General features: G+C 34.6%; 1 protein-coding gene across 2 annotated transcripts; it reads right to left on the reverse strand.

Moving 5' to 3' along the window:
* Positions 1 to 8,269: 8,269 nt before the first annotated feature.
* Wdr24 (WD repeat domain 24) lies at positions 8,270 to 27,019 on the reverse strand. 2 transcript variants are annotated; one of them, XM_072525326.1, is made up of 12 exons: positions 26,747 to 27,019; positions 26,576 to 26,692; positions 26,296 to 26,518; positions 25,275 to 25,488; positions 23,822 to 24,070; positions 23,358 to 23,557; positions 22,159 to 22,360; positions 21,798 to 21,987; positions 20,510 to 20,698; positions 16,898 to 17,064; positions 12,654 to 12,920; positions 8,270 to 12,593 (listed from the first exon to the last, which is right to left on the reverse strand). In XM_072525326.1, the coding sequence occupies exons 1-12, from the start codon at positions 26,835 to 26,837 to the stop codon at positions 12,303 to 12,305; spliced, it is 2,400 nt and encodes a 799-aa protein (XP_072381427.1). In that variant the 5' UTR covers positions 26,838 to 27,019; the 3' UTR covers positions 8,270 to 12,302. The 2 variants fall into 2 exon arrangements, with proteins under 2 accessions (XP_072381427.1, XP_072381426.1); XM_072525325.1 differs by having other exon boundaries at positions 16,898 to 17,082.
* Between the last annotated feature and the right edge of the window lie 40 nt (positions 27,020 to 27,059).

Here is a 27,059-nt window from a genome sequence, read left to right on the forward strand (position 1 = left end):
CACTGATACATAGATTCGCCTTAGTACTTTTCTTTTGAACCATATGTTAGGACTGGGCGTATGGAGGAGATTGAGCCCAAAATAGCATCTGTTGACCGTGAAAATTCTGCAGTTTATCTCTGCGGTAGTATTATTTTCAGTGTTAAGAAGCGCCCCCAGATATACTATAACAAGTGGTCGTAGGATTTGTGGTTGCGTGCTTATTTTCATGTACTTCGTTTTGTTGGTGTTTATCATCAAACCCATTTTTGTAGTTGATTCTTTTAATGCTACATGCGCATCTCGTACAGCATTTTCTGTTCTCCCAACAATATTGATATCATCAGCAGAGGCCAGGATTTGCTTTAATTTATTAGAGAAGTAGAGTTGTATGCTGCTTTGTAGTCTATAAATATGTGATGAGTAGACTTCGGCAAATATGCAAATAAAAATGTAGAAAATATGCGCATAAATATGCACGTGTTTACCCGAAAATATGCAAATATTTTACAAAATATGCATACAAATAAATAAAAAAATCGTAAAATAGTAACAATTTTATTTAAAAAAAAAAGTGTACATAACTAAATATTTCCTACTATTCATTAAGATTTACATTTATTTTAAGTAACTACATCATTTTTAAGTATGAATAAACTTATTTAGAATTATGGTAACAATAAATGACCAAGTGGTGTTCAAAATTTTCTAACAAAAACTTGGCTTCTGTCTGAGTACATATATTTATATATGGAAAAACTTCGTTCAACATCAACTGATGTAACGGGAGCATTTTTCAAACTAACCAAAACATTTGGTTCTAAATTAATTGTTTCCGAAATATTTCCAGCTAGAACACTGACTACTTCAGAAAGAATATGGTAACCTTTATTTTTTTCCATAGTAGCTTCAAATTTTTTTAAAATATCTTTTCCAATATTACCTCTAACGTTCCGACAACATGACGCAAATTCTTTTATTAATGCTGTACTTTCGAACAATGACAGTTTTGGTGATTCTAACTGAGTAATTGTTTTTTGAACAAAACTAAAATTTGATTTTATAAATGAAAGTTCTTGTTGAAGCAAGTTACTCTGAAAAGTTTGTTTAGAATCCAAAAGAGATTGGGAACTTTCATCTGTTAACGTATCAATTATGTTCTTTATTTTAACAAAATGATCTGCATAAAAATTAGCTGCTTCTAACCATGTTCCCCATCGCGTTAAAATAGGTTGTGGTGGAAGAGGAATGTTAGGTAGCATTTCTTTATAAAGTTGAATTCTTATAGGAGATTTAAGAAATACTTTTTTGACACATGGTATTTACAAGAGGAAACTTTTTTCGTATTTCCTCTGCAACTCTGTTTAATCCATGCGCTACACAAGTAACATGTATTAAATCTGGGAAAAATATTTTTAAATTTTGTCCTGCTTTCACCATATAAGGAGCAGCATCCGATAAAATAAGCAGTAATTTATTAGAAGGAATAGTTGTCGGAAGAAAAAAAGTTGCTAATGTTTCTTGTATAAAACGCGAAATTGTTAAAGCATTTGTTTTCTCAAGTTGCTGGCATGAAATAAGATGAGATTTTGGTAAGGTATCTTCTTTAAGAACACCAATCAATAAATGAGCAATATACTTTCCTGAGGAATCAGTGGTTTCGTCTACAGATATGTAAAAATAATTATCTGCAATTGCTTCCTTAATATTAATTAACACCGACGAGTATAGCCCGTTCACATTATTTCTTCTTAGAGACCGATCACTTGGAACATTAAATTTGCAATATTTTTTTAGAAACGAACTAAAATTTACATTTGCTAATTTTGAAAGCGGTATGTTTGCAGACACTAATGCGCGACACAAGTCTTCATTAAAAGTTTCTTGCTCATCTAATTTTTTTGAAGTAGATTGGAAACATTTAGCCATTGAAGTTTGATGTTTTCCTCCTATTTTTCCTTTTTTTGCAATGTGTGAAGCAGTTCTCACATGTTGGTCTATCTGAAATTTCTTCTCACATGCTATCTATAAATAAAAATAAAAACCTTTATTTTAACCCAACCTTTAAAATATAAAAATATACAAGGTGTTTTTGGTTAATCAAATAACTGGTTTGGAAAAAAAAACACTCGCTAAGTGTTTTAAATGCAGTATTAATCCACAAATTAGTTTTTGTTACTAACCATTAGTACATCATATAACTTATTTTAAATTCAACAAAAGTTTTTTTTTTGTTAATTCAATTACAATAAAAATAATTGTGTTTTAGAATAGCTGACTTCATAAAAAAAAGTAAAGGTGAAAAATTTTTCTAAATACACACCATTGTATTGTACCATGGACAATTTTTTCTCACTAAAGGAAGCTATTTTTCATTTAAAAACAACCTACGAGTAATAAATTTCAAGTAAATACGTTTATTGGTTTTAAAGTTATTGTTGTTATTAACTAAAAGAATTTAATTTTTTTAAATTTTAACACCCTGTATCTCGAAAAGTAAATAAGTTTGACTCCTCATTAACTATATCGTTTTGTTCAATTTTTCGAGGAGAAGTATCTACAGTCAAACGTTGTAAGTGTCATTTGGAAACACCCTGTATGTATGAAATATTAGATATTTAATAGAAAATATTAGATACTTACAATTTTGCCACAGACTGAACAGTAGATTTTTCCCATATCCATAGACAGCTCTTTATAAGGTTTAATCCAAGTTGAAGCACTGGTTGTTTTAGGCATTATAAAATCACAATCTTCCTTTTTGTTACGCACAACGAGTGTTTACGCTTTGAATATCAAAACAAAAATGATTTACAAATCTGAGCATCAAATTAGAAATGTTTAGGTACCTAATTCAATAAACTGGGAGATTTTGGAAAATCCCTAAATTAGGAACAAAACTATTAGCCGTTTACCTGCTGTTAAGATACAATAAATTGTAGATAGATTTGGGGATTAGATCATAAAATGCAAATGAGCGAACCCTTAGCGATTATCCAATAACTGAATGCCTCAGTGACCGAGACTTTCTAAGAATGTTGAGGGCTACTTAAATTGATCTTCTTTGAAATTGTAAATGTTTTGTACCTGTAGAGATTACGTACTTAGATCATTTCTTGATTAAAATGACTACAAAATTTTATACAAGAATTGAAATAAATTGGTATGTTTAAAAAATTTCAAATACAGTATAAACATCTGAACTTTTATGCACTTTATGCAAACTTTTATACAAATATGCCAAAATATGAAATATTTGCATAAAATATGCACAATATGCAAAATATGCATATTTGCCGAAGTCTAGTGATGAGTATCAATGCCATTTCCAGTATAGGAAATACCAGCCCGGTATTTTCCTATTATCCGTTCAGCATATGGTGTCATACGGTAACATAGTACTGTGGAAAATAGAACATCTGTGGTTCGAGCATTCTTCAGTCTTCTAAATTTTACATAACTAAATATTACGTTTTATCCAAAGTCACTTCTAGGCCCCCATTGCTATACTCTATGCAGTTCTCAACATCAAGCCACCCTTGTTTGATCGACTGCAAAACTAAAGGTAAACAGATAAACATCATCGATGGTTAGGCCCATTCCTTGAAGACTGTTTCCAATTTCGCAGGTATATTTCTAAAGAAGTATTGAGTGACAATGGAGAGGGACTACATCTATATTTAAACCCTTTACTGGTGCATATAGGCCTTGACAGATAATTTTACGTAAGATACGTCGTTTGTGTAAAATTTTCAGACACTATCTCTGATCTATCGGTCTGATCAATCCACTCCATAATTGCATTCAACATCGCAGATCGACTTTGTATGTCATACTGCTACGTTTGAAAATTGTTTGATTGAAACGTGGTTCGAACCATCAACTAAATAAATTATTCACATCGAAGAGTGCGCAAGACCGTTTAATCGTCGAGCAGCTAAAAAGGAAGAGAAAAAGGAACAGAAAAATACTTATAACATAAATTTTATTTTCCGTAATCAGAAAACTCACTGGTTTTATTTATTTTGTATATACATAATATTTTATATAATTTTAGGTAATTTGGCAAGAGATAAATGTAATTTTAATGTTTTGTTTTTAGTAACATATCAATATCTATGTATGCAAATGTTCGATTAATACAATTTTAATAAAGAAAACCCATCAAAATAATATGTGTATTAGTAGAAAACAAATCTACAACGATTCTGTGAACCAATGTAGAATAGATTAAACAAACAAACCAATAACATTTAAGAAACCTGAGAAATTTAAAAAAGGTTACAAAAATATTAAACTTGTTTCGTTTGAAACAGAGCAGAGCAGAAACAAAATGAACAACATTTATTAAATCAAATGAATGGGAAAATTGTAAAAGTCACAAACAGTCTTTTATTGCAGACCCAATAAGAATTTTAACTGTAATATAAAGGAAGGGACATATGGTCAAGACGTACCTCCGAATATACACACTAACTATCTCAAAGTGTCATCCTCAGAATGTTATAAATTAAAAGAAATTTGAAAGGTAAAAAATTCACGATTTCTCGAAACAGATCAGACTAAGAAGAATTCTTAACTCGACCTATTTTAGTTTATTTATATATCACCAAGATTCCTTGACAAGGTGAATATTGTCATAGAAAACAAATTCTGTCAAATAAGTTAATTGGAAGAACCAGCCGAAACAGACAAATTAGTAGAGAAGACTAATTTCTAGAAAATGCTGTTTTTTTTATAAAACAAATGTTTTTTAAAATGTTTGAAATTGAAATAAGAATAATAATTTTCTCATCTTTTGCCAAATATGATATTACTTCTCTCAACAATACTAATAACACCTTGGACTGATATTTATAACATCGAAGAAATATTTTGCTAAAACGCAAAAATCAGCTATTTAAAGATTAACCTAAACTAAATTTTAATAATTATCCAAAGGAACTATTCAAATTACAAGTCTTTGGTAAGTATAATGCAAAGTAAGTAAAATACATTACTTGTTAGGTTCCCCTGAGGTTGACAATTACTATGGATCCCTCTTTATTATATGTTTTATCCTAAACAAAATATTTTTGTAAAAATTCCATTTTTTGATCTACGCTTCCAGAAATTTTCTTTTCGAATACCTTTTACAAATTATATAAATTAGGTGTAGCGATAATGACTAAAGTAAGGGGATAAATCGCAGAAAACCGCAAAACCATATAAAAACTCTGCGGGACAACACGGGTATTATCAGCTGGTACAGTTTGGTCTCCGTTCGGCTCGATGAGATAAGAATACGGCCGAGGTGGAGAGCCGTCGCTTGAGGTGTCCGGTTTGTAGAAACGCACACGGTCGCTTAGGCGATACGGTCACCGGTCTACACTCCTAGTATCCGAGACGAGACTCTTGTGGGACCACTCTACTCTCATTCCAAAAGAGCCTGGCGAGGTTGAACGGGCTGGGCCCGTACATACCTCTCCTGGCCTTGTATCAGGCGTGATGTGGGTGCCCCGGCACGTACCTACCCGCCAGGAGATCTAAGAGTGGTAGAGGAGAGATCCTCGGCGGCGACCTGTCTACGTGCGAGGTGGAAATTCCTCCGCCTGCTTAGCCTATCCGCCCGGGGGCGGGATAACGGGTAGGTGAGGTAATCGCAACACAGGTACTACGGGGAAGGTGGAGTCCCACGAGACGTTCCTTGTGTACGTAGCGTGGCACCTTCATTTTGGTGTCGGTCTCGTAGGGACAGAGGTTTCGTTAACGATCGTATAGCCGACAGGCCAGGTAGACCAGGGTTCTGCCAAATTTTATTTGGAGGGCACAAAGCATTGCAATGGTACAGTTTGGTGCTCAGCTCTTGGGGTTGTATTCTCCACAGCTGAATACTGATTTCCTATATGGCTGAATAGCGCTCACACAAAAATTATAGATATCCAGCATACAACGCGTCTAATATCTGGAACGATCAAGTCTACACCAATATAATGGTGATTCTATACATAAACATCGCTGACGCCAACTCCCAGCGTTTGCGCTCCAGAATACCACCAACCAGAAAACTTGAGTTCTAACAATATCCAAACTATGGAACATATTCCATGTCTCGATGTTTCAACGTTGTTCCAGTGGAACAACATCACAGAAACTCCACCAGGCTTTGACCTCCGGAGTTTGCGCAGACTCCCTTCACAAATGGAAGATGAGAATCTCTGCTTAATGCGACTGTGATGCCGAGAGACATACCCTCCAGCACATGAAATACAGAATTCCCTTTGAGGAAAACAATGGAGACCTGCTGGACTTTACCTATCTACACCAGAGGCGATTAAATACTTACATGAGTTAGATGTTAAATTGTAACATGTTGTGTATTCAATTGACATACGCTAAATAAATCCCTATCGACTAGATGCAGGAAGAAAAATATACACATTTTTGTCTCTATATAGTACTTCTGAAACTTAAAATTTGGCACCAGTAGTAATTTAAAGTTTTCCAGTTGAAGACTCTGCCTGGTTGTCGGACGTCGTCTGTTGTAAACCGGTCGTACTCAGCAGTTATTGTATCTTCCATTCCTTCATATTACCCATTCCAGGATTCTGGAACCCTGTATCAGCTTGTCTAGGTCTAATGGATGAAAACCATATGTTTTTGGAGTCACTTGGTAGACTTTAAAGAGTGTTTGCCCTATTAGCACATGTATGACCAATATACAATTTGTCATGTGTTCGACCGGGTATATTTTCCCAGTGAAAGTTATGTTGCCTTCGGATCTAGGCTTTTTCTGGTCGCAGATAATACTTTTTGGCACTCCCACGGCCATTTTTGGACATATTCACCTGATTCATTATAACCTAGCATGGTGACACCAGTTGCTTGATGTTTAGTATGAATCTTGCCCCTCGGGGCACAACTACAACTACACTACCTATAATATATGCTAGAAAAACTGCCCTTTTAGAGCGGCCGTTACCGGTTTCTTGACATAAATCAGAATGAATTAAGCAAAAGAGGGACCATTACATAGTCCAGCATGTACCACACTAATTTGGTGACCGAGATAATTCCAATTCCAGCGATAAGGCAACGGTTTTTTTCCTGTCGCATCAACAGTGCGATATCTATAAATGTGAAAAATAGATGTGATTAAAAAAGAGAAATAGATACAAAGGGTAGAAGAAAAAGCAAAGTGGATGAATTTTTAAACACCATGAGAAAAAATGTCTCATGAGCAATCAAAATCCAAACATATGAAAGAATAATTAATTCAACCAATGGTATTATACGCATGTGAAACTTTGATCAGAGGCCGGAAGAAAGAAAAAAAATTGAGATTTGGTACAAAAATATCCTACAGAAAATCTTCGGACGTACAAGAGATCTTCGTTGACAGAACGAGAATTAAGGGAGATCTATCGGCGACACAAAATAAAAAATTAGAACACAGAGTGTAATACGTGTTACAGATGACAAAGAAAATAAATGCCCTAAGAATATCTACGGCAGGATAAACAAAAAAGAGAAGAGGCAGGACAACAAAGAAATGGATAGAAGCAATCCAGGGGGAAACCATAGAAATGTGAATACCGGACTAGATAGAACAAGTGAAGGACTGAAAAAGTAGTAGCATTTTGTCTACTGATCTGTTGATAAATAAATCTTAAGATACTTCACAATTGTTTATAAGAACTTTTTATCTCGAACTACCTTTCCTAACACTTCCTGGATGGTAACTTCACACGTATAGACAAAGTTTCTTCTTCTTTAGGTGCCATCTTCTTAGCGAAGGTTGGCGATGACCTCTGCAAAGTCTTCCCTATTTTGGGCTTTCCTTATTAAACTTTAAAAGTCTAATCCTGTCCTTCTTCTTCTTAAAGTGCCTATCCGTTCCGGATGTTGGCGATCATCACGGCTATCTTTACTTTATTTATTGCAGCGCGGAACAGTTCAGTGGTAGTCGTGTTATACCACTTTCGTAAATTTTGAAGCCAGGAAATGCGTCTTCTTCCCGGTCCTCTCTTACCATTTACTTTCCCTTGGAGAATCAGCTGGAGAAGGCCGTAACGTTCTTGATTTCTCATTACATGTCCTAGATATTCCAACTTTTTAGTTTTGACGGTCATGAGAATTTCACATTCTTTCCCCATTCTATGCAGGACCTCCACATTAGTAACTCTGTCAACCCAGGATATACGTAAGATGCGCCTATAACACGACATTTCGAAAGCTTCGAGCCGATTCATAGATGCAACAGTCAGTGTCCATGCTTCCATTCCGTAGAGCAGAACTGTGAATATGTAGCAGTTCAATAGACGGCATTTTGTTTTTAATGATATGTCTCGACTGTTGAAAATCCTGTCCAATCTTTGATATTGCGCAGCCAGGTCATTTGTCGTCTACCCGGGCCGCGTCTGCCTTCTATTTTCCCTTCTATAATAAGCTGAAGGAAGTTATACCTGTCGTGTCTAAATATGTACACAAAGTTTAACAGATTTAATTTATATATATGAAATTAAGTATCTTGTTTTGACAACTCATCATTTATCATATTCTCATTCCGAAAATAGTAGCTGTACTTATTAACATGTTCACTAAATATCAGTCCAACCGTTTGAAAATATCACAGATTCACTTTAAGAAGATTTAACTAAATATCACAGAACATCTCTCTTACCTGTGACATTACCCTGTGATTCCTTTCAAAATCTCGCCCTTTATAAACAAATAAATATAAGTATACAACTAACTATACAACTGAATCTTTTGGCTATCTAAGGTAACAGATAAAGGTGAAAAGTAAAATAAATTAATTAAATGTGTTAAGTGTTCTATCGAAAGAATGAACTATTTTAGATAACTACAGATATTAGTAACTTGACTTGACTAAGGGATAATAATCTAGATACATAATGACAAGAAGTTTTCTTAGCTTCTCAAAACATATCCAGAAAGTAAAGACTAATTGCACATCATGCGCGGCACAGATCCCACACGTACCCGCCAGTTACCTCTGTCTGTTGCATCAGTTTGAGCCAAGTCTCGTTATTGTATGGTCACGCATCTTTGTTTAATAACATTTTGAAATTGGCGGCGCCCATTGAAAATCCTGCCAAATGTGAAGTATACAGTGTCATTCGGTTTTTGAAAGCGTAAAATGTTCGCCCAATCGACATTTATAGGCGAATAAAGGCTGTTTATGGTGATAATGTAATGAACGAATTTTCAGCGAGGAAATAGTGCGTTGTGTCAAACAAGGAAAAACCAATGCGCACGATAAAAAATGGAGTGGGAGGCCATCTCTTGCAACGGAGGAGTTAAAAGAAAAAAATTGATGACAAAATTCAGAAAATCCGGCGATTCAATTGAAACCCATTGCATGACTCTTCTCCACAAATTTCTCGATCTAGTACTAGCGGAATGGAAGGAAAGTCTCCTGCTACCAATACTTAAAAATGGAGACTCGAGAAATCCTGAAAATTATAGAGGCATTAGTCTGATAATTAGTACATTAAAATTGTTAACTGCAGTCATAAAAGATAAAATCGAGGAAAAAGCGAACATGGCAGGTGAACAACAAGGCTTCCGGAAGAACCGCAGCACAATAGACGCAACTTTTATTATCAGACAAATAATAGAGAAGTCTATTGAATATGAAAAAACCAGCATACATGTGCTTTGTAGATTTAAAAAGTGCTTTTGACAGGGTGAAGCTGAATGACATCTTAAATTTATTACAAGCTGACCAAATAGACCATCAGATAATAAGGACAATTAATGAAACAGAATGCATAGAACTAAAAGGAGGAATCCGGCAAGGAGACTCGCTCAGCCCATTGTTATTCAATATGGTGATGAATCAAATAATTCACGAAGTAAGAAAACGACACGGATACCACATTGGTGCGCATAAAATCACGATACTTTGCTATGCCGATGATGCAGTACTAATTGCTGATAACGAAGATGACCTACAAAGGAATAGGAGAATATCAGTAGAAAAAACTAAATGTATAGTGATCAGTAAAGAGCCGCATAGATGCAAACTAGAAATAGACGGCAAAATTGTAGAACAAGTAATGAAATTCAATTATCTAGGAGTAGAGATCACTAGTGACAGGGATATAAGAACAGAGACCACAAGGCAAGCATCAAAAGAGGCAAGAGTAAGTGGTTGCCTCCGAGAAACCATATGGAGAAACAAATATCTGACCACGGAAAGCAAAATGAAAGTATACAAGACAACAATAACACCAATCCTAATATATGCAGCGGAGACAAGGACCGATACAAGAAAGGCGAAACAACAAATCAACAATATCGAAATGAAAGTATTAAGATCAATAGCGGGCATATCATTAAGAGACAGACAAACCAACAGAAGTATACAAGAACAATGCAAAATTCAAAAAATATTAACAGGTGGATAAAAACAAGAAAAAAAAAACTGGAACGAACATGTAAACCGAATGGGACCAGATATATTAGCAAACATCTGTAAAAACAACAAGCCGTATAGCAGAAGACCCGTTGGAAGGCCGCCAAAAAGGTGGAAAGATAATGTGCACTCAACAACAACTGAAACAGAATAAGAGGCAGACAAACAGGAGTAATCCTAGTCGCGCGAAAAGAAGAAGAATTTATTTCTTTAAGCACATTTGATGTATGAGTTGATCAAAGTTTCCTGACAATTGGAGTAGTCCATAACTCTACAATTCAGTACTGAGTTGAAGCCTGCACGGTGATGCACTCTTGTACTCTGCAATGCCTGCTTCGAATACTGTTTTTGATATCATCCGGCGATATAGAAGTCCAAGAATTTTGATCTGATTCCACCGGCGAAGCAGGCAGTCTGCCCAAACTTCTGCCTATCATATCCCATACATCTTTAATGAGCGAAAGGTTTGGTGATCTCGCTGGCCATGCAAGAACGGTGACGTTAGCCTGATGGAGAAACATTAAAGTAACAGCAGCAGATGTTACCCTATTAGCGATTTCTTGAAGAGTCAGTCGTCCGCCCCTTTCAAATTCATTTAATTGGTAAAAATTATTGTGTGGACGTACACTAGGGATAAAAGTTGACCAATATTCGGACCCAGAGATAGGAATATACTTTTCACATGGTTTTTCAGTGCGCCGAATCCGAATTTGAGCTGCAAATTGCCAAATTGTTTCTGGTTTCTAAGAAATCCTAACCTATAAGTCCAAAAATAGCGGTTTTCAGTCGTTTTTGAGGTTACGTAATATCGTAATATATGAACGGAGTTATTTAGAGAAGATCCATGTTCAGCAGTAGACGCAAAATGGCTAATCATGATGATGGTGAGTCTATTGAGTGTTATATTCAAGTTGAAAGTGTTTCCTTCTTTTGGTTTTATTTTCAAGGCATCTGATTTGTTTTCGTTGTGTACTTTTTAGTGTAAATACCATCACTTTGGTAAAATCACTACATCGATCAACTTCCCGTTGTACTCCATTGGAAGATTTAAAGTCTTAGAATACGCTGAAGGTGTTACCATCATTTCTGAGAATTTAGTGCCTACAATTTTAAAATTATACTATAGAAACGCCCAATCTAACTGGAGCATTTGACGTTTTAATAATATCCTTACTCGGAGCGTTTTGTTATATAAATGCTTTTTGAATTATTTAGCGAGTTAAAAAACTCCGCTGTTAAAAAACAGCGAAAGATATGGGTTGCTGCAATTAATTCTACAAGGAAAAGTAGAAGGAAAACGCGGACCAGGAAGGCTTTCCTGGCTGAAAAATCTACGTACGTGGTTCAGCACAATAACCACAAATCTTTTCAGAGCAGCAGTTTGCAAAATACAGATTACCATGGTGATCGCCAACATCCGAAACGGATAGGCACTACACAAAGAAGAAGACCACAACAGTCCACCGATCTACGCACTAGAACTGTTAATAATGAAGTACCATCGAGGTCTATCGAAATTCACTGGTTTTCAATCTTGATCGTAGATTGCTACGATCACGATTGATCACAACTAATTTCGTGATGGTCATCTAACATAGTCTGTTGTGTCAGAAAATATTATTGCAGTGCGAGAATCTTGCAAAATGATAAGACCCTAAATTAACCAGAAATCGGGTTTAATTCTTTCAAAACGTGATTAACCAACACCAGAACAACGTACAGCTATCAGTCTTGAATTGTACATTACCATTTACTTGTTCTGCATTATCCGGATAGTTCATTTTGTAATCTCAAGAACATGCCTATCATTCAATATTTAAATTGTCTTTAGAAATCATCATAATTTCAAAAGCATACTTTCCTATGTCAATCTGATGTTCTGTGATACTCTAGCCACTTCTCATCCATATTCGCATAGATGACCGCAACCTGAAGGACACACTTTGTTACTCAATGTCCATTGGCGCATATGCGCCAAGTGTCCACCGTGTGAGCAACCCTGACACCAAACGTACAATCCTTTGACTACTTGATTACAAATACTACAGAGGGCGTATTCTGAGGAATGACATCTGTCGCACAACCAACCGACTCTTTGTAAGGATTTTGAACATTTGCCGCAATTGGTGTTGATACGCGTGCTTTGCTGATTGAGCTGATAGACCGATGGTAACCAAGACAACTTGATAACCTGTAAGAAAATAAAATAAATTCATTAAAATTGTTCATTCGTTGATTCATTATGTCTTACCTGAGTAACGATGTTCCACAATTTGTAACTACTGAGGATTTCTATGTATCCCATTAACCAGTGTTCCTGAGTAGCTTCATCAAGTTGCCTTAAAAACTTTCTGCAATCACCTAAAACTATAAGTATGCAAGCAGCAGTTTGAATGTCGCCTAGGATGGCGTGGTGTTTCAGTGCCTCCACTACAAGGCTGCTCGGATCCCATAACGATTTTTTAGGAATCTTCGATACCGAGATTAACGTTGGGGATGTTTCTTCATACTGAAAATGCTGTAAATAAAATTATACACATGATTACACAGGTCTGCAACCAAAAGCTGTTTGAATAATATCAATCAAATGTAATTTGATATGCGTAAAACGAAAATGATATGCTACATGATTCAAGGATTAAATTTAATTCCCATTGTCAAATGAGATTTAATGACATGGTATTAGAAAAAGGTTTGTCTAGTAACTTTTAGCACAGGTAAAACAGAATTACTTAAACAATTCTTGGTACGAAACAGTACTAGTTATAAATGGTTCACCTTAACTGAATATTTATTTTCATAAAATATAAAAAATATGTTCAAATAAAACATTATATATAATCTAATCTGAGTTATCTATGTCATCTTCAGATTCATCAGCAGTATCTTCGATTAGACCCACAACTTCGGATTCCATGAAGTTATCAAGGTTCCACATATACTGCTCTTCTTTCACTACATGCTCGATACATTTTATCCACGACTGTGAGGTCACATTGCTGATGGTAATATTAAGCAGACTTTATAAACTGTTTAATTTGCAAGTAACATTGCTCTTTGCTAGTTCATTTTTTATTTGAGCTCATATAAGATCTAACGAACTTATATGGGCGAGGGCGAACCCATCAAGACACGAAAGTTGCAATACCTGGGGCATGATATGCGTAATGAAAGATACAACATATTTCAATTAATTATACAAGGGAAAATCCAGGGCAAGAGAAGTGTAGGAAGGAGGAGAATCTCATGATTGCGTAACTTGATGGAATGGTACGGATCCACATCAATCGAACTATTCAGAGCGGTAGCATCTAGATCAGAATAGCCATGATGATTGCCAACCTCCGTCGCAGAGATGGCACGTAAAGACGAAGTTCTAATTGCTTTAACTCACAATGGTATGGCGCCAATCGAACTACAATTACGCCTCGTTCTCACGCCATTTCATCTACTACATATTTAATATATTTATCTTCATGACATCGTGCTAAGTTTAGTAACTCGATTTTCAAAATTGGTTAGTTGAATTTAATATATTTTTTTAGTAAGCCAATCCGCAATCCCGGTTTTTTTTTATATTTGGTTGGTAACTGTTCTATACGCCGGCAATGATATGGAGGATTATCCATAACAATAACAGATCCTGGTTCAATTTTTAACACAATATTTGAAAACCAATTTTCATAATGATCGCATCTATTTTCTCATGGTAATCTCCAGTCTTTTTACAAACAAATGCATTTAAACCTCCATCAACAAATGCTGAATCGCTACCAATATGGCTAATAATAAGGCGTTCTCCCTTTCTAGATGGGACTTTTAAACCTGTCGACAAATCATATAGGAAAGCTTGTCTTTTGTTTTTTACATTTAAATCCTACCAAATTTTTGTCACAATATGTCCTTCATTTAACCGTGTTTCATTTGTATAATGTTTTTTTTTTCATCTTTTTGAAATTCTGCTGTTTGTTTCAGATACTTTCTGTGCCATAAAATGATTTCTTCTTTTCCAATAAGGGTACTATTCTTCTTTCTCTTTAAATACCTAGTTCATTTCACGTAAAGTATGTAACACAACACGTCTTGATATGTTTGAAATATTTTCATAAGATTGAAAAGAAGAAGCAATTTTTTTTATAGTTGGTAATTCCTTTTTGAAATAAAATTCATGTACTGCACGACGAATGGCCTGTTTGCTTGTATCATCCAATTTGTTTCCTTCCTCTTGTCTCAACCTTCAAAGTATTACTATCGTTTGTTTCATAGTCTGTTTTAATTACTCTGTATACACAAGCTTCGGAAACTTTTGTCAAAAATACTACATAATGTAACTATATCCCTTATATTCATGTTTTGTTCTATGACTCAAAATCACATTTCCGATCATGGTTGTTTTTTCGGGAGTTAAATTGTAACGTTTCTTTTTGATATACGGTTCACTATTACTACTGTCATCACATTTATTATTTGTCACCCAATTGAATTAAACTAAATTACTCACAATTCAAAAAAAGTAAACGTAAAATCGCCTTCCACTAATAACACTACAAACAATGCTGTTCTCTGCTTTACGAAACCCCTGTCAGTGCGCTTATGAAAACGACTTACAGATAACAGACAATAAAAGGGCTACCCGAACAATGGCGTTGTTGCTAGTTACATCGCCTTAATTTACGACGATATTGTTGATCTCAGACATTATCTACCGTTAGAGAAAGATATAAACTACAACATTGCAGATAACTTCAAGTTGAATCATACATGCCGACAATATTACATTTTCCCTAGAACCCCAATCTTTTCCAAAACATTTGAACAGTTTAAAAATAGACCAGTCAAATTAGTGAATTGCATTTAATATAAATTGAGATCTCTTTTATCTGAACGTATATTCTTTGAACAGCCAGAAGAAAAAGGTTGTAAATTTTTAAGAGATTAAACAGATTCTATAATAATCCACTAATTTGTTTATTAAATAATAATTAAATCTTCCCCTTTTGTCGGTATTCCAACACCAAAAATATTTTTTTCTAAAGGGTAAACGTCCAGTTTTACTGGCCTATAAAAAACCACTAGCTACAATTGTGGCACTTTAAAGTAGGCTATGAGATCTTGCACTTGACGTTTTGAGACACATAAAATATCATATTTTGTGCCCACATAAACTGCAAATCACAGATGCCGGAGATACTATTAATCTATCTCAGTCTTAAACCCGGTATGCGACTGCGCTGCGCAGAACACTAAGTGTGCCTCTGTGACCCAAGTTATATATACACTCAGATTTGGTCCTAACCTTGATGAGACAATATCAAATCGGTTTCTTTTCGACAATTTATTCTGATTTGTGTAATGTTACTTACCAATTTTGTTATTATTATAATATTATAATCTTGCTTATATAATAATTTCGTAACATGGTCTCGTGAAAGTGCAGAACACTTTTTGTTTCATCTGTGGTGAATATACAGTGCTAAAGCAACAATTCAATATAACAGACTTTGTGAAGATAATGTATTTTGCACAATTTGTACTAAAACCTGGTGATCAAGACAAACTTTGAACTCTCCTAAAGTTTGTAAAAAGTGTGTGGAGGACTTTCGAAACTAATTTAACGGCAAACACAAAAATGGTATGGCGAAAGCGAAGGAAGCGTAGTAACTACTGCTACTTTTGCTCGTGTTATGTCAAAAGGTTTAACTCAAAATCAAAGCAATCTATTTGGCACAGAAACACCTGCGCTAAAACCGTCTGTTACCTACTTTATGAAAGATACCAGACTCAGATGAAGGCGAAGTAAAACCTCAGGGCGATCAAAACTCCAGCTCTTTGAAAATGACACTAAACAAAGTTGTTTTCCCACAGAAAGATTAATGGTTTGGTGAGAGATCCACTCAACACCATCTTCCCACAGATGGTGCTGAGTTGCTTTTAGTGGGGTGCTTTACTTAAACAAAAAAAGAAATCTAGTCTATTGTAATATTTTACTAGATTTGGATTTTTATAGAAAAGGGAACAGAAACAAAAAGGATACTCAGAACGTTAGAAATAGGAGCCTTGTGATCAATTCCTGTAAAAACATTTGGAGACAGAATACCAAATCACCAAATAAGAGATCTTTGCAAAATTCAGGTATATTGTAAGTGCAAGCAGAATTGTACACGACTTAATAGTGAGAGATTAGCCTGAATAGCAAAAGATATAAGATCACCCAGAACACCCTTTAAAAGACGAAAATATAGCTAGCAGTTAATTTCACAAATACGACTACGCCCTTAAGATCGAACAAGAACAAGGTCTAATATAATAAGGATAAGACATATTTAGAGATTCTGCGCTTTGTTTAAAATGGGAATGTCAAGTTCACAGTCATTTTAATTATAATTTTTCTTGATGTTTAACTAAAGTACCCATTATGTAGAAGATTCTGGATAATTTATCATTAAACAGTAATTCGTCTGGTAAGATGGTAAGTGAAATAACAAAAGCACTTACCGTAGGCGTATCTTCGTGTATATCCGGCGAATGATGGTTCGGAAACTGTTCAGGAGGAGGAGACCGATCCTGAATCTCGTGCCGGATAGTAAAGGCTTCGTTGGGCAAAATCCACTCGGGACCATCGGAGGTTACGTGGTTATAGCCACGATAGCCGGAATGAAAATCTACAAAATAACAATCACCTTCACATATCAAGTGAGGGCGAATTTAGGTTTTGATCAGTACAGTTCCTTATTAAGATCGCTGGTTCCAATAGTATAGGCATGCAGTGAAGACTAAACGAACAGAGTTAATGTAAATAAATAAGAAACACATGGAAATATTGGCGGTTATTACCCAACATAACAAGCAGTTATGATCTTTACATTAACAAAATAAACGCAAATCAGAAATCGATCTATGTTTTACTACAGTACATCCACTTCCAAGTTAAGTTGAAGATGAATATAGTGGAGAGTTTAGTCTGAGGGTATTTCTTCATTATCGACGTAGGAACTTCCACATTGGTCAGAAATCTAATGCATTGAGTAATATTTATAGTTTTGTACGAATTATCCACGTAATTCAAGCATGTTATTGTATTGATGAAACAGTATAAATGCGTATACATGTGATATTTATACAAGGTGTGCCTATTGAATAACAAGATTGACGCTGTAACATGATACACTTTTATTTAAATTTACTTATCACCTTGAATATACGCTTCTTCTATCCCTACAACGCTTCTTCTTTACGTGTCATCTCCGCGGCAATCATCATGGCTATTCTGATCTTAGATGCTGCCGCTCTGAATAGTTCGATTGATGTGCATCCGTTCCCTCAAATTACGCAACCATGACATTCTTCTCCTTCCTACACTTCTCTTGCCCTGGATTTTCACTTATATAATTAATTGAAGTATGTTGTATCTTTCATTACGCATAACATGCCCCAGGTATTGCAGTTTTCGTGTCTTGATGGTTTATAATATTTCCATTCTTTTGTTGACTCTTTTCATGACTTCGTTGTTTGTTACATGCTCGGTCCATGATATCTTCAGGATTCTTCTATACACCCACAGTTCAAATGCTTCCAACTTTTTAGTAATCGACGCGTTAAGGGTCCATGCTTCTATCCCGTAAAACAGAGTCGAGAAAATATAACACCTTGCCAGTCTTAAGTCTGATTGCAGTTTTCTTGCACAAAGTACTTTTCTCATTTTATTGAAGTTTGTTCGTGCTTTCTCTATTCGAACTTTGATTTCTTTGAAGTAATCGTTTGTGTGATTAATTATTGTGCCAAGTTAATTGTAGTTTTCAACTTGTTCCCAAGTTTTACCGTTAATTGTTAGGCTTTCATCATTATTTTGGGTTATTGATATTCTCATAAATTTCCTCATTTTCCACTGTTCAAAGAATGCTTGTTCAGGACCGAAATATTGTTCCTTCTAATACATGTTTCACCTTAGGATACAAGTCCCAAGTTGCAATATCAGGTAAATGATGCGGACGGTCCCTTACTGCGATGCAATATTTGACTAGAAATCTCTTGACGATTAATGTGAAATAAGCCTGCATATTGTCTCGCTGGAGAACCCATCGCTTGTCCTTCCACAATTCGAGTCATTATTAATTTACCCTTTCATTGAGTTCAACACGAATGTAAAGGTACATTAATTCATATCTTGATCTTTAGAAATCCAGTGAAGCAGAGTTTGGGCTACTTGGGTTTGGGAACATTTTCTATATCTAGAGCATGCACAGTAGCAACTATAATAGTGTAAACTTATATCGTGGGTGTGTGCTCTGTTTGGTACAATCTAGTCTTTTTGGTAATTGGTGTCTTGCGTTCTTGTTTTCTTATATGTCCAAAATGACGATATCTTCCTGTCTTTATATTCATTATTGTTTTCTTCTCTTTGAAGTCGCACGTCTTATTCATTAAAATATACAATTGTTTTTTTTTAACTATATAGGTTCATTCTTGTCCTACGGAAAGGTGATGAATACATGGTCACTCCCAGCAGATGCCTGTATGCCAGTATTGAGCCGTTTTTATCTTCGACTCAGTCATGTTCACCTCAGAGATTCTACGACTCTGGCCGAGAGTGAAAATCCGCTCCACTACGACAAGGTTTCAGGGCTCTTGGAGAGGATCACAAGTATACCACCCAGTAAGCTATGATTCCAGCGTTGCTCCTTTCTAATACTGTTTTGCTCTTCTAGTTCAGGAATTTATATTGAATTATTGGAAGTGTTTTACAAACTTTGGCTTCCGAATCACATTGTGTGTTGCCGTTGTCATTTAGATCTCTTTTTCTGATAATGTATTTGGTCCACAGAGTATGATTGCCAAAAATCTACCGTGTACAAGAAAAAATTTAATTTGCGTTTAGTTCCTCCTTATTTATAAATATATAAACCACCAATATTTCTAATATGATGGGAAATAAATATAATTTATAATGTTATACATTAGTAACATTGATTATAACTACTTAAGTTGAAGTTGAAATATTACACACAGAATTAAAGTTACATTTACCATATTTTCGTCCACTCTGTATATTATCATAAAAAATTATTTTTCTTTACCACTTTGAGAATTGCGTTTTAAGATCTTCGACGAGAATAAACATAATCTAAATGTTTATTTGTACTGCCAGATTCCTCTATTTCCTTCCCTTTCCCCCTTCGTTTATTTCGCTTTTCTCTCTCAATCCCGCATTAATTTTAAAATAATATCTGAATTAAACAACCAAATAGCCCGCTTAAAATCCATGGTTAATTAGTATCGAAGCGAGGAACATTTTACTTTATTTTCCATTTAACCGTTGGGATGGAAGGTCAGGTCGAATTCTCATTTTGGCGGTGTGGGCGACCAGTTGCGTCGCACCGAGACAATCTCGGTGCGGGAGATGCCTCACTTGCATGAGCATACATTTGCCGACATACTAATCCTGTCAACTACCATGTTCCCGCATAATTTTCTGAGCCTGCACCCATTTGTACCAAAATTTGGCTATAGGTTCTACTTACCCCCAACTTGAAAGTTGATCCTGTGGGGTGCTTTTACCCTGGGGGGATGCCACTCTTTCTCGGGGGAAAATTTTTTTTAATGAAAAATAACACCGGTAATGAATATATTAACCAATTTTAAGATTTTATACATTTTTTCTGAAAGTATACTTTTCGACCGCAAGTGAAAATGTCAATTTTTTAACAAAAAAAAAGCACTTTTTAAACGGTTTTTTGCGAATTACTCAGTTGTAAAGTTCAATTAACGAAATTAACATGGTACATTTTATATTTAAAAACATCCATAAGCCAAACCAGGGCCAAAATATGATATTGATCTATATTTATTTGTATCAAATAAAAATTTATATTTATTTTCCATCAAAATAAATAAATAAATAAAAATAACATGCACTAATATTAAAAAAAGCGTCATGCCAAACCAGATTTGCACTCCTGAAAGCCAACCCCATGCAATTGACTCCACTCACACCATGCAATATTCCAAACCTCTCACTTTTCTTCAATTCGCAGACAAATCGTCCCATACCCGAAGTGAATGTTGTAGACCTAACAAAATAACGAAATGCGACTGGTTAACTCAACTAACCTGAAGTCAAACTGTCAAGTTCCATGTCTAATTCGTTTTCGCCGAAAGAGAAATCTCCTTTAGGAAGTCCGCTTCTGATGTTTAAATACGTCGGAAAGCCGTTGTAAGTACCCATGTGGTCGACTTGATCCTCATTTTCGGTCTCGTCATCGCCGCCGCTAAACTGAGCAGCCTGTGTATCGCTAGCAGCTGAAAAATAATTAAATTTAGTACACTCAAACTAGTATTATAAGAATACACTGAATTCTGACTTTAAATTCAACTTTAGCGAACCCAAAAACCTTGTAATGTTTTCCCATGACACTTATTAAAACTTTATATATATATATATATATATATATATATATATATATATATATATATATATATATATATATATATATATATATATACATATATGAAAATTACTTAGTTCTCGGGAAGAACCGCGTTGAGAATTTATTACTCGACGTTTCGGCACCCATTTTGGAGCCATTATCAAGAGTGATACGGTTCCGTTCGAGTTCGGGGTCTCAATCTGCCTACTCCCCTCACTCGAGACGTATCAGTATCGTGTTCTGAATAAATACAAGAACTGTCTCTCGGCACTGAGGTCTCAATCTGCCTACTCCTCAGTGTCGAGTGACTGTTATCATATGCGAGCAAAATACTTCTCACCATCATCAATGAAAAACTAAAATCAACATATTTGTGCTTTGTTGACTGCTGGGACTGCTAAAATAGGATAAAATATGGCATGCACTTAGGGAAATCTAATCTATTTATTACAAGAACTGTGTGTAAATAGTACCGCTAATGGAATAGGTCTCAATTTTAACCTCATTAGGTCTCATCAGAGCGACATATGCAGTTGCTGAGTTTTGCAGTTAGTTTCACCAAGTGGGAAATCTTAGGATTCCTGGTGTTGAAATCTAGAGTTTGACAGGGATGTATAGAAGTTGGAAATAGGAGGACGAAAAATCAGAAACCTAGGACATGCTGATGACACGGTTATGAGCCCAAACGCATATGAATTAGACCAAAAATAACACATTTTTTAATTAAAATTTATTTACTATTATACTATTACTATACCATTATAAATTAAACGGATACAATTAAGCTCATTTGATACTATGTGGTGTCAATTAATCAACAATATCTAATAATTTTATTAACTACAATAATAATTATAAAATAAACAAAAAGAAAAACTAACGTTTGGCACAAATTAATTGAACATCACCCAATCAATGATAAATAACTATCATTATAAATGAAATAGTAAGTAATGAACATAGATACTTACCCTTAGATTTTTGATCAGTCTCCAAATCTCTAATAGTATTAATGCTGTTGTCCATCTGCATAACTGTAGAAGCTAAATTATTCATATTACTATGAGGTACATCTTCTCGGTTTGAACTTCCGGAATTTATGGAATTCTGCATAAATTCTTCCCCGTACATGGTCTTGATAATTTTCCAAATCACAGATATCTATAGAGGAAAAAAAGTAAAAAATAAATTTAAAATTAACTAATGTATGATAATTTGTAAAACATGGCAATTAGGGCAGCAATATCTTGACTCTATATAAACTATACTCAGTTATACTAAGTTACAAACTAAAATTTATAGGTACCATTCTAAACCTCATATCATACTTACATGTGGTTTTCCAAACTCTCTCGCTACAGCTGAATTATGTTCACAAAGCTCTGATATACTCCTACCATGCAGTACATAATTCTTAGCCAGTGCTAAAATATTTTGTGATTCATAGTTCACCATTTCTTTGACATGGAAAAAGTGCTGCAACATACTGGATGCATGGTGGAACTGGTCTATTGCCTGGGTTGTAGATATTTTCCTAGACACAAAATGATATAAATAGTGACATGCAAATGGGGTCATAAGTATTTTTGGGATTCCAAAGGCTACACTGAGAAATCGTAATTTAAGTTATAAAGTATGGATTTCATAGAAAAAGCTAAATATCTTTTTGAGATTTATAATATAATCAAGCCAGTGTTGTGTTTTGAGGTTGTTTGTCCCCTTGCTTTGTTAAGAAAGCATAGGAAAACTTTTAAGCATTTAGTTGTATGATTCACCACTGTTTTATAAGGTTACCAAAACCGCGAAATTGTCGTAATGGAGGAGTTATTCATGCTCGGTCGTAGTCTCTAAATCTATGTGGTGAGCATGATTGAATGCAACTTAAAGACAGCTCAACTCTGACTACACTGTATCAGCCAGATAACATGTCTCATTAACCTCCTCCCGCCATAAAAGGCTTTGCTGTAAGTGACCATCCATTCCCTAGTTTTTCATGGGACAATAATATGCCAGTAACAATCAAAACAGTCGGTTATTAGGGAACTGTGGAATTGGATCCCAGCACAGGCCATATTTCCAAAGATGAACTGATGTAATTTAGTTAAGGAAATCCATGATCAAACTTAGCAAAAACTGAAATAACTCCAGCTACTGCCATGTGATGGTTACATTGCTGTTATGGCAAGGAATCACCTACCAGTTACAAACATAGACAGAATATGCAAAAAAAGCTTTCAAGTTACACTGTGGAAATTTGTAAGATGCCAAAAGACCCTTTACCTACAATGTACCATGGAAAAATCAAGGAAAAGGCAGAAGAGATAATCTAGTCAGACAAGACTATAAGAAATTAAGGAACATGAAGAATGGAAAGAAAAATATTGAATGCAATCAATGAACTAATGAAAGAGAAAGCTACAGAATAAATAATTGTAAAAACTAAAAGGTCATTAAGTAATTTTTTGTTTACTATCTAAATTTACTTGATATGTATGCAGATCTGATTTCAAAATATATATATTTAACCATACCTCATTAATCCTACTGTAGCTTTGGCCAAGGAAGTAGGAGTAGTTAAACCAGCAACAGGAGTAACAGCTGTTGTTTGAAACGGAGACAATTTCCTTGCAAATATGATCTCGCCACTGTTGTTAATAGCCAAGCCTTGAGGGTTTGCTTTAGCTGCTGGACGTGCAGCATCATTGAAACTGTGATGATAGAGAGTGGAGTCCTAAAATGCAAAATAATACAACATATAGATAATAACAATCTGACATCATACAAATGGCATTTGGAAAATTTCTGTCTTTGTTAGTTTACTTCTTTCTACTTTAAATTGTTACATATTATCTCAACTCCAAGTATTCCAGAAAATTAATATAAATAAAAGGTACAAACTATATTTTTTCTTCCTTCAATTTAATAGCCATTGCAAGGAAATTGATTTAAAAGCTGAAAACAACATATATTCAAATGACAAATAAATTGAACTTACCCTTCCACTACTTAAAAAAATATCAGGATCACCTCTAAACTGCACTCCACTGGCACTTTCTCTGTGTTCATTGAAGGCTGCAAACGGAATGTATGGCCTACGGACATCCCAGACATTAATACTACAGTCTATCACCAAAGCGCAACTTGCAATATGGTATTTTCTTTGAGGCCTCCATTTTACATGACCAATAGATGCTATGGTATGTATGGTGTATTCTAAAGTAGGTTTGCTGGTAAGATCCCACACCTATAAAAGTATGATAAAATATGTAAAGTTAATCATGATTAAAATAGATTAAAGGTTGCATGATCATTTCAATGTTTGTACCGATTCTACTTAAGAAAATACCTAATGGTGAACCAATTTTTTGATGTAGATAGGATTCCACATTACCTAGATTAGACTTTTTACATTACAATATGCAAGGAATCACCACAATTTCTGTCATACACAGGATTCCATGTTAGAGAGTAAGTTACCCACTAACTCAGCTAGAATTAATGTTTATATAGTTTCTAGGTTATTCACAACTATTTAAAATTTATCAAATACACTTTAGATCTAGTAAGTGGTAATTCGATGTTTAGTAATATTGTACATTGGTAAAAAACTGTTCCAAACACCAAAATCTACAGAACTAACTAAAAACATGACCATTAAGCCACGAATTCTAAATATATTATGCTACTAAAGCTATGTATAGTATACACCATAGTATTTTAATACTACAGTATACTCCCTCTATAACGAACACGACTATTACGAGGTTTCGCTTATAACGAGGTACATTAGATGCCCCATAAAATTTCTATTGAACTATAACCCTCTATAACGAGGCAAATTTGGTTATAACGAGAGAAAATAAAATTGAAAAACGTGTTTTTTACGTTTTTGGCCAGGACGTGGTTATAAATAAATGCCTTTTTAACGGCCCCGCAATAAATATAACTGCCGCCCGCAATAAACTTCTTTACAATAAATACAACTGTTTCACATGTTTAGAAATTATTATAGATAGAATAATACTGGACAATTTAAAGCAGTTAAAAAAGACAGAATTCTTCCAATTGCAGAAGCAATAGTTTATGTTATCCTCGAAAATGGGCTTTATACATTATGTAATTGGGAAAAATGCAAGTACAGATTTTTTGTTTTAACCTATATCATTGACAATAAAAAAAAACTCTTTTTTGTTTTAATGTATTTCATTGACAATAAAAGTAAACAACTTTTTTTTCAAAAATGCCATTCAAACAATATTTATTAGCATCTTATATTGCTCCAAATGGTTTCATTATAGAAAGTTAATGTTTTAGAAAACTATATATTCATATTTATGCACAGTATTATTGTTGTCTGATATAACGAGATCGGCTCATAACAAGGTAATTCGTCCGCTATTTCAGTTCTCGTTATGGAGGGAGTCTACTGTATATAATCATGTTTTTACCTTTATTGTCCTATCTCTACTAGCTGTAGCCAACCAAGTGACTTCTGGATGCCAGTCACATGCAAATACAGGTCCACTGTGGGCTGTATACTGCTGCTGACATTTTTCTGGTTTTCTTATGTCCCACAATTGAACACTACCATTATCTGAGACTGCAGAAAATGTGTAAGGACTGTGAGGACTAAACTGTACATCCCTGACACTCTCAGTGTTGCTAAAAGAAGTAAAAAGTTATGTTAGAATATGTGAAGTATCAAATACAAATTAATGACCGGAATGAAACAATTAGCAGTTAAATCAACTAACAAAAAGGTCTAAATGCCTCCTATGTACCTTAACTGAACACCCCAATAAATCAATCCAGCCAAAGGGCTATTATACCCATAGTTTGTAGCATGGAATTCCATATGAAACAATGACCTGCCTGTTGTGTGTAAATTTCCCACCCTCAGACCAAACCATTCCAGAATATCAAAACAATGCATAAGATCAGTAAAACCTTGTATGGAAATATATGAGATCAGTCTTGACCCTTAACCTAAACAGTGGAAGAAGATGTAAGATGTTGTTGAGACCTTGAAATCACAATCTCAATTTCCAATAACAAACTCTCAAAAACCTTTTCTGCACTGCTTCTAAAGAATCAATGTAGCACTGGTAATAAGGTGAACTAACAAAATATCCATAGCCAGTTAAGGCATAAAATAGGATACTACATACCAGAGTCAAATAAAGAATCCTACAGGATATTACTGAAAATTGCCTTGAGGTCCTTGGCATAAATCACAAGCTACTACTTGTAATATCTCTTATGTGTGCAACAAATGTTAATGATGAGTCAAATATAACACCAAGATGTCAAATTTAGAATTACTTCTCCCCAGAAAAATTGACAAAGTAAACAGCTGAAAATTATCAACATTGTTTTTATACAATAAAACACAATAAAAAACACATAAAAACAAAAAATAAAAATTAATGTTATTTAAAAGAATTTATTGATAAAGCAAAATTTGCTGACCTGTAGAAAATTGATACAGCACTCTTTACTCTAATATCAAAGTACCTCATGGTACCATCTTGTGATCCTGATATTAGTTTATTGGGCTCAGAAGCATGAAAGTTAACTTTGTTGACTGTTCTTTTGTGATCCTGATAGTCTTGTTCTTGCATTGCTTTGCCCATTTTTGTGAGATTCCAAACAGAAACATGTCCATTTGTTGCAGCAGTTGCCAGATAGTGATCTATGAAAATTTAAATTTGATTAAACATTAAACTTTATTAAGATTACATTAAATTACCATCAGTGGGACTCCAAGATACATCGTTACATGAAAATCCAACATTAAGATGTTTTGAGCCTCTTACATTACATATTTCTCTAAATTTGTCATCCTCTATAGCATAAACTTTGAATACTAAAACAAATAAGTCCATGAGAATACGTCACGTTTTAATAGATGAAATTTTACCATTTCGTCCACCGATAGCTACTTGAGTATAATCCCTATTTAAAGCTAAAGCATTGACTGGACCTTCTTGAGCAACATGAAAGGTAGACATCCTGATCAAAAATTATGCACTCAAACTAAAGGAATGTCCATTTGATTAAATTATTCACTTCGCATGTACTCCATTTCTAATAGACTTAACATAAATGGTAATTATGCAAATATCATATAATGGTCTAAATGTTCAATATTTATAGAAAATTCGCACATTCACCTTCCACCTATCACTAAACCTAAAATCCCAAATCAACATAAACATAGGCACATTTTGACA

Source organism: Diabrotica undecimpunctata, chromosome 3 (assembly GCF_040954645.1).
Source record: "Diabrotica undecimpunctata isolate CICGRU chromosome 3, icDiaUnde3, whole genome shotgun sequence".
Classification (NCBI taxonomy): domain Eukaryota; kingdom Metazoa; phylum Arthropoda; class Insecta; order Coleoptera; family Chrysomelidae; genus Diabrotica; species Diabrotica undecimpunctata.

What these genes read in the sequence shown, in the direction of transcription:
- Wdr24 (XM_072525325.1), bottom strand. Translation starts at nt 26,837, where the DNA reads ATGTCTACCTTTCATGTTGCTCAAGAAGGTCCAGTCAATGCTTTAGCT. An exon ending in TTTTTTTAAGTAGTGGAAGG is followed by an intron (nt 23,558 to 23,821) that starts GTAAGTTCAATT and finishes TTTGCATTTTAG; the next exon opens with GACTCCACTCTCTATCATCA. An exon ending in TACACGAAGATACGCCTACG is followed by an intron (nt 12,921 to 16,897) that starts GTAAGTGCTTTT and finishes TTTTATTTACAG; the next exon opens with CATTTTCAGTATGAAGAAAC.